Consider the following 8,778-nt stretch of genomic DNA (forward strand, 5'->3'; position numbering starts at 1 on the left):
TCTGCTTGTGGAGTGGAAGAGACTGTTCCTAAGTCATTGAGAGTAGGTCTTCAGGCTCCCTGGTGGTAGTAATGAGATAAAAGGGCAGGTCCCAGATGGTGAGAGTCCTTAGTGATAGATTGTTGTTTCAGATTCCAACATCTGCAGCCTCCCAAAGTCTAAAGTGTATTTGTTGTCTAAAGTATATTTGTTATTAAAGTACGTATATGCAGGCATTTACAGGAAAAAATGAAGAAATACGATAGAAATAATTTAAAAAGTTACACTTAAATCAATGTGCAAAAGAAGACAGATCTTGCAAATAAAATAAGTAAATAATACTGGGGACATGAGTTGTGGAGTCCTTGAAAGTGTTTCTGTAGGTTGTTGGATTAGTTCAGTGTTGAGGTGAGTGAAGTTATCCACGCTGGTTCAGGAGCCTGATGGTTGTAGGGTAATAACTGCTCCTGAACCTGGAGGTGTGGGGCCAAAGGCTGCTGTACCTCCTTCCCAATGGCAGCAGCGAGAAGAGAGCATGGTCTGGATGGTCGGGATCCTTGATTTCAGGTGGTGCTTTCTTGTGGCAGTGCTCAGTGATGAGGTGGGTTATGCCTGTGATGGACTGGACTGTGACCATCACTTACTGTAGATCCCTCGTGCCCCCTCCAGTGCCCTTGTGGCTTCATTCCCAGACCATAGGGTGGAGAGTCAGCTGACCTGCTCCCCGGCACCCCCCTCTGCTGGGAATGGTTCCTGGTTATAAGCAAACACTGACTTGTTACCAAGTCTCCTCCGGGTCTCTCTCTTTTCCACAGGGAACTGGGGATTGTTGGCAGCTTTGCTGCCTGCCCTACTGCTGCGGGGATCTGGGATCCCCCACAGGTCAAAGCCTCGCGAGACGCCACAGACATGACGTTACCCCTGAGGAGTCTGAGTCCCTCGCTGCTGGTTCTAGGCAACTGGTCTCCGAACACCATCTGTTCGAAGGAGATCGAAACTCAAAAACAGCAAATGCTGGAAATCAAAAATAAAAACAAAATGCAGAAAGCCACGTTAATGAAACCTTAAGCAATGATTTAAGATTTACATTAGATTAGTTTTATTTGTCATGTACATCGAAGCATACGGTGAGATGCATCATTCGCATCAATGACCAGCACAGTCTGAGGATGTGCTGGGGGCAGCCCACAAGAGTCGCCACACTTTCACTGCCAACATAGTATGCCCACAGCACACCAATCCTAATCCATACATCTTGGACTGTGGCAGGAAACCCATGGGGTTATGGAGAGAACTTACGGACAGCAACGGCAATTGAACCCCGGTTGCTGGTGCTGTAAAGCATTACCCCAAATGATATGCTAACGTGCTTCCCTGTACTTCAATGTTCAAAGTAAATTCTATTATACAACCCTGAGATTCTTTCCCCTGCTGATACTAGGCAAATCTATCGAATAGTAACTGTAAACAGGTTCAGTGAAAGATCAAATGATGCATAGAAGACAACAAACTGTGCAAATGCAAAGATGGATAAACATCAATAAATAATGAGAGCATGAAATAACAAAAAAAAAAAAGAGTCCATGAAGTGAGATCATTTATTGTGGGAACATCTCAATAGGTGAGTGTAATTATCCCCTTTTCTTCAAGAGCCTGATGGCTGAGGGGTGGTTACTGTTCCTGAACCTGGTGGTGTGAGTCCTGAGGCTCCTGCACCTTCAACCTGGTAGCAGCAGTGAAAAAAGAACAAGGCTTGGGTGGTGATAGATGCTGCTTTCCTACAACAGCGTTTCATGGAGATGTGTTCAATGGTTGGAAAGGCTTTACTTAGGACCTACTGGGCTGAATCCACTACCTTTTGTAGGATTTTCCATTCAATGGCATTGGTGTTCCCATTCCAGGCCGTAATGTAGCCCGTCAATACACTCTCCGCTACACGCCTATAAAAGTTTGTAAAAGTTATTGATGGTGTGCCAAATGTCCGCAGACTCCCGAGCAAGTAAAGGCATTATCATGCTTTCTTTGCAATCACACTTATATGATAGGTCTAGGACAGGTCTTCTGAGATAGTGATACCCAGGAACTTCAAGTTACTTACCCTCTCCACCTCTGCCCCTCCGATGAGGACCGGCTCATGGACCTCTGGTTTCCCTCTCCTAAAGTGAACAATCAGTCTCTTGGTCTTGTTAGCATTGAGTGAGAGGTTGTTGTTATAACACCACGCAGCCAAATTTTTACCCTCCCTCCTGTATGCTGACTTGTCATCACTGTTGATACGGCCTACAAGAGTGGTGTCATCAGCAAACTTGAATATGGTGTTAGATCTGTACTTAGCCACACAGTCACAGGTATAAAGTGAGTAGAGCAGGAGGCTGTAATAAGCACACAGCCCTGTGGTGCACCAGTGCTGATGGAGATTATAGAGGAGATGTTTTTGCCAATCTGAATTGACTGGGGTGTGCAAGTGAGCAAATCCAGGATCCATTTGCACATGGGGGTATTGAGGCTCAGGTCCTGGAGTTTACTGATTAGTTTTAGGAATGATGGTATTTGATATTTGTGGACACAGAGCCATTCCCACTGTGTGGGGTCTAGAATAGGGGACGTCACTGGAGGTGCACGGGATTCATGGAATGCCAGTCAAGAATTCGGCACTGATGATCAAAGTGGGTGGTCAGATGGAGATACATCTCTACCAAAGGAGGAGTAGAGCACTCCTTCCCTCCACTAGCCTGGGGTCACCCTTGGGCAAGGTGTAGCAGCTGCTTAGCCCCCCTGATCAGTGTCACATGAAGTCATGGGAGCAGGTGATGGATGGTTGTATGAGCAGCTGGTACATATCACAAGTCCTGGCTATGTAACCACTGACTCCAGGCAGACAATCTCTGAAGAGTATTGATAATGGCTGGGGTCATCCATCTTGTAAAGAATTTGTTCAGATGAAAGCAATGGCAAACCACTTCTGTGGAAAAATTTGCCAAGAACAGTCATGGTCATAGACCATGATCACCCATGTCAAACGACGCAGCACATAATGATGATGATCAAATCTGCAATAAAGCCAGAAATCTGAAATAAAGCCAGAAAACAAACATCTCTGATTTTATGAAAAGAAAAGTGCCCTATTGTAGGACTTTGTCACAAAATTCTGACAGTCAACTGGCTTTGGAGCACTAGTTGGGCCACATCTAGAGTATTGCATTCAGTTTTGGTCACCCCATTACAGGAGGGATGTGGAGGTTTTGGAGAGAGTATAGAACAGGTTTGTCAGGATGCTGCCTGGATTAAAGGGCATGTGTGCTATAAGGCAATGCTGAACAAACTTGGGTGTTTTCTCTGGAGAGGTGAAAGCTGATAAATAATAGGTCAGGCAGAATCTAAGGATAGGAAACAGTTAATATTTCAGGTCAAAGACCTGTGTTGGAACTAGGATAGAGAATAAATCTTGGAATTGGTTTATTATTGTCACATGTACTGAGATACAGTGGAAAAACCTGTCTTGTATGCAGTTCATGCATGTCAGGTCATTACATAGTGCATTGAGGTGGAATAAGATAAAACAATAACAATGCAGAATAAAGTGTAAAAACCACCAAAATAAAGTGCAGTACAGGTAAATGATAAAGTGCAAGATCATAATGAGGTAGACTGTGAGGCCAAGGGTCCATCATGTCATACATGTCTGTTAACAGCAGATAGAAGCTCTGCTTGAGCCTGGTGGTACTTGCTTTCTGGCTTTTGTATCTGCTGCTGGATGGAAGAGGGGAGAAGAGGGAATGTCGGGGGTGGCTGAGATCTTTGATTGTGCTGACTGAGGCTGGTTCCTGTGATATGTGGAGTTGTGTCCACAACTCTACAGTTTCTTGCAGCTACATGCAGAGCAGTTGCCATCCCAAGCCATTCTGCATCTGGACAGAATGCTTTCTGTGGTCATCGTCATCATCATCATTATGTTCCATGCCACATGATGTAGGCAGTCATGGTCCCATGAGCATGATGGTTCTTGGCATACTTTCCTACAGAAGTGGTTTGCCATTGGCTTCTTCTGGGCAGTGTCTTTACCAGACAGGTGATCCTAGCCGTTCTTAAGAGATTGTCTACCTGCCAGTAGTGGCTGCATAACCAGGACGTAATATGCATACGACCAACCCCCACCTGTGCCCATGGCTTCACATGACCATGATCGGGGGCTAAGCACCTTGCCCAAGGGTGACCTGCAGACTAGCGGAGGGAAGGAGCACCTTACACCTCCTTTGGTAGAGATGTATCCCCAACTTGGCCTCCGTGCTTTGATAAAAATTGGTAATGATTGACGGAAGCATGGCAGGTTTTTTTTAGCTATCTGAGGAAGCTATCTGGGGTGTTGATCTTTCTTGGTCGTGACATCGACATGGTTGGACCAGGGTAGGTTATCATTGATATTCACACCTGGGATCTTGAAGCTCTCAACTCTCTCATCCTCAACCCCCTTGATGCAAACAGGAGCAGGTGCACCAACCTCTTCCTTAAGTCAATGACCAGCTCTTTTGTTGACAATGAGGGGAAGGTTTTGTCATCTCATCATGTTACTATGTTCTCTGTCTCCTTCCTCTGCTCCAATTCATTGTTATTTGAGACCCAGCCCCCTGCAGTGGGATCGTCTACAAGCTTACGGATGGAGTTCGGGCAGAATTTCACCCATATGTTTGGGGTACCACAGTAGCGTAGTGGTTAGCGTGATGCTATCGCAGCTCGGTGCATCAGAGTTCAGAGTTCTTATCTGGCATCCTCTGTAAGCAAGTTCGTGCGTTCCTTCCCGTGTGCACGTGGGTTTCCTCCAGTTGCTCTGGTTTCCTCCCACAGTCCAAAGGTGTGTCGCTTGATCAGTTAAATGGCCATTGTAAATTGTCCCGTGATTGGGTTTGGGTTAAATCAGAAGATTTATGACGGAGATGAGGAGAAACTGTTTTTCAAAGAGAGTGGTGAATCTGCAGAATTCTCTGCCCAGGGAAGCAGTTGAGGCTTCTTCACTAAATATATTTAAGATACAGTTAGATAGGTTTTTACATAGTAGGGGAATTAAGGGTTATGGGGAGAAGGCAGGTAGATGGAGCTGAGTTTACAGACAGATCAGCCATGATCTTATTGAATGGTGGGGCAGGCGCGATGGGCCAAATGGCCTACTCCTGCTCCTAGTTCTTATGTAGTTGCTGGGCAGTGTGGCTCGCAAGGCTGGAAGGGCCTGTTGAAATGTTGTATCTCTAAATAAATAAATGGAATGGAATCTGGCCGTGCAGTGGTGAGTGTACAGGGAGTGAAGTAGGGGGGGCCGTGGACTCAGTCGTGTGGGGCACCTATGTTGAGAGATTAATCATGGCAGAGGTGTTGCTCCTTATCCTTATGGATTGTGCTTATTGTTTCCATTTGGTTTCTGTTTACTTGATTGAATCTTGTTTATTTTTATTATTGGTGTTACTTTGGTTGGAAAGTTCTGAGTTCCTGGTTTTGCCTTGCAACAGGTTAATACGCTTTCAGTTTAAATGGCTCGGCTTCTTCAATACAACTGACTCAGGAAGTAGAAACTCGCGCTCCAGGGACTGCGGAAAGGGAGAGAGCCTGTGTAGTGGGACGCATTCCCGATTCTTCCAACCTGTTGCTCGTTCCCAGATCACGGAGCAAATCAGTGGCACTGCGTCACAATCACAGTCAGCTTGGCAAGAGTCAGACCATAGAGTGGGTCTGTTTATTGCATCAGTCTGTTTGCTGAAGTGTGCACAGTCCCTGTGGCTAATATGTAGCTGGAAATAATCTATTTCTAGCAGATTACTTCAAGAAGTAATTATAGAACAGTGCAGTACAGGGCCTTTGGCCCACAATGTTGTGCTGACTTGTTAAACCCACTCCAAGGTCAGTCTAACCCTTCCCTTCCCCGTAGCCTGGATTTTTCTATCATCCATGTGTCTATCTAAAAGTCCCTAATGTATCTGCCTCTGCCACCCAACCCTAGCGGCACATTCCACGTCCTGGAGAGCTTTTCATTTCTGTAAGCACCTTCTGTGACCTGAGTGAGTCCTAATTGGTGATTCATTATCTTTTCAGTATGTAGTCACTGTGGTGATCCACATGCTAGCCCAGTTATACACAGCAAGGTCCCACAAATCACCACCCTGATGTTCCGTGTTGGTGCAAATGACCTGAGGTTTTAACGTTGGCGAGAAGACACCTGGGTAACCGCGTTGCTTTCCATTTGGTGCCCTAGATTTCTTGGCATCTACCTCTAAGAGCAGGCAGGGCATCAGTAGAGTTCCTCGTCCAACAGTGGAGCACTCCCTCAGTAGAGAGATGGTAGGGATATTTGTATTACATCTTCCAATTGCATTGTTTATATGGGTAAAGTGTGTATAAAACACATCGATGATTGATTCTCCTTCGCACCCATTGTCAATTTGCCCCACTGTCTGTAAAGCGTTTGTACAGTCTCCCCGTGACCATGTGGGTTTCCTCCGGGTGCTCTGGTTTCCACCCACCGTCCAAAGACGTAGGGGTTTGTAGGTTAATTGGTCACTGTAAATTGTTCAGTGATTGGGTAGGGTTAAATCAGGCGTTGCTGGGTAGCCCGGCTTGAAGGGCCAGTTAGATAAATATTAAAGAGTTCCCTTGCTGGGAGATGTTCTGGGTCATCCATAGTGGTGGTGGGAGCAGGTGCATGTGTGTCTGTCTGCCCTCGCGGCTAGTCTCAGTTCTTGGCAAGCCTTGCCCTCACCAAGTGGACCGTTTGCACTTTCAGAGGCATCGCTCCTCAGAACAAGCCCGAGCTCCAGAGAGTGATGGAACAACGCAAGAGGGACCAAGTGGTGAAGCAGAGGAAGGAGGCGGAGGCTCTGAAGAAATCCGATCTGGAGCAGGAGTTGATAAAACGACAGCAGAGGCTGGACCAGGTGGGCACAACTGAGGGAAAACTGGGCCTCATCACCTGCAAAAAAAAGTCCTTAGTCAGAGAAAAGAAAATGGAGGAGGGTTATGTATGGTTGACCCTAGAGTTCATTAACGGAGAGTCAAAACACTGTGTGCATTCACCTGGCATTGAGGGGAGAATGCCGATCTGTCTATGCCTCTTATCATCTTATACACCTCTATTGAGTCAACTCTCATCCTTTTTCGCTCCAAAGAGAAAAGCCCTAGCTTTAAGTACACACAATGACTTGGCCTCCACAGCCATCTGTGACAGTGAAATCCACAGATTCACCAGCTTCTGAGAAATTCCTCCTCATCCCTGTTCTAAAGGAACATCTTCCTATTCTGAGGCTGCGCCTCCTGGTTCTAGACTCACCCACTATTGGAAACATCCTCTGCACATACGCTCTAACTAGGTTTTTCAATAAGATCTCCCCTCGTTCTTCTAAACCCTAGCAAGTACAGACCCAGAGCCATCAAACACTCCTCATACCTTAACCCTTTCATTCCCAAGATCATTCTTATGAGTTGTCTCTGAACTCTCTCCAACACTAGCACATCTTTATTAGATTATGGGGCCCAGAACAGCTCAAAATATTCCAAATGTGATCAGATCAGTGCCTTATAAAGCCTCAGCATCACATCCTGGCTTTTACAGTATATTCTGGTCCTCTGGAAATGAACACAAACATTGCTTTTACCCTCCCGACGACTGACTCAACCTGCTAGTTAACCTTCAGGGATTCACACATAAGGACTCACAACCCCCTTTGCACCTCCCGATTTTTGAATTTTCTTCCTGGTTTGAAAATAGTCTACACCTTTGTTCCTTCTACCAGAGTGCATCACCATACACTCCCCTGCACTGTATTCCATCTGCCACTTCTTTGCCCATTCTCCCAATCTGTCCAAGTCCTTCTGCAGCCTCCCTGCTTCCTCTACACTAGTTAACACTCCACCTAGCTTTGTACAATCTGCAAACCTTTCTACAAAACCATCAATTCCGTCATTGATATATAACGTGATAGGAAGCGTAGCCAACACTGACCCCTGCAGAACACCACTAGTCCTTACAACCCCCAGCATTACATCCTTGCTTTTCTATTCCAGTCCTCTTCAAATGAATGCTAACATCGCGTTGGACTGATTGGCCTTGTGCATGTACGTATGCGTGCTGATACGTTTCATCTCCGGTGCCAACCTTGCCTGGGATGTTGTGGGGGTGGTAGTTGTTCCTGTTATCGGGGATAAGCCAGGGAGTTCTGGAGAGTTGCAATGGTGTGTGAAACTGACGTCCGCTGTCTTTGCCCACCACCTTTCAGATTGAACAGGAACGACTGGACGCCAAAGAGAGGCGCGAAAATGCGCCGGAGTTCGTCAAGATGAAAGACAACCTGCGGCGGACGCGGCAGGAGGAGAGCGCGGACGTGCAGGTGTCCTAGAGGAGGGCGCGGCCGCGGGATTCCCGGAGCGGTTCCCCGGGGGACCGTCTCCATGGCGGCAGCTTGACAACGGACCCAGGCAGCTCGAGCTTCCCAGCACGTGCTTCCCCCTACCTCACTGCCCTCTCCCCCTCACCCTGCCCCAGCACGCCTCCCACTGTGACTCATCATCAACCTCCCCTCCTCCCCAGCTGCAGCGCAGGAGTGCTTGCGGTTGTTTGGGAATATAGGGGTGGAAAGACCAGGAGAACTGGAGGAATTCAACTTTGGGGAAAACGCGAGCTAACGACAAAATAAAGGGAACCACCCCCGAAGACAGAGACTGAAAGTTTGTCTGGATGCCGTTTAGACCGTCCATGGGCAGGAAATTTGACTTTGTAGATTATGGACTTGTCATAAAATGTTAGTGTATTCACACCTGATC

The 8,778-nt window shown here is 46.8% G+C and overlaps 1 protein-coding gene across 2 annotated transcripts in view; it reads left to right on the plus strand.

Annotated features, from left to right (window-relative positions):
• fam107b (family with sequence similarity 107 member B) overlaps window positions 1-8,517 on the plus strand; it is a 67,677-nt gene extending 59,160 nt beyond the window's left edge. For both annotated transcript variants that reach the window (XM_059987416.1, XM_059987417.1), the window contains exons 3-4: window positions 6,746-6,896; window positions 8,235-8,517. In XM_059987416.1, the coding sequence (XP_059843399.1) occupies window positions 6,746-6,896; window positions 8,235-8,354 (271 nt within the window). In that variant the 3' untranslated portion in view covers window positions 8,355-8,517. The remainder of the gene's footprint in view (window positions 1-6,745; window positions 6,897-8,234) is intronic.
• The last annotated feature ends 261 nt before the right edge of the window (window positions 8,518-8,778 follow it).

The sequence above is a fragment of the Hypanus sabinus genome, chromosome 13 (assembly GCF_030144855.1).
Source record: "Hypanus sabinus isolate sHypSab1 chromosome 13, sHypSab1.hap1, whole genome shotgun sequence".
NCBI lineage: Eukaryota > Metazoa > Chordata > Chondrichthyes > Myliobatiformes > Dasyatidae > Hypanus > Hypanus sabinus.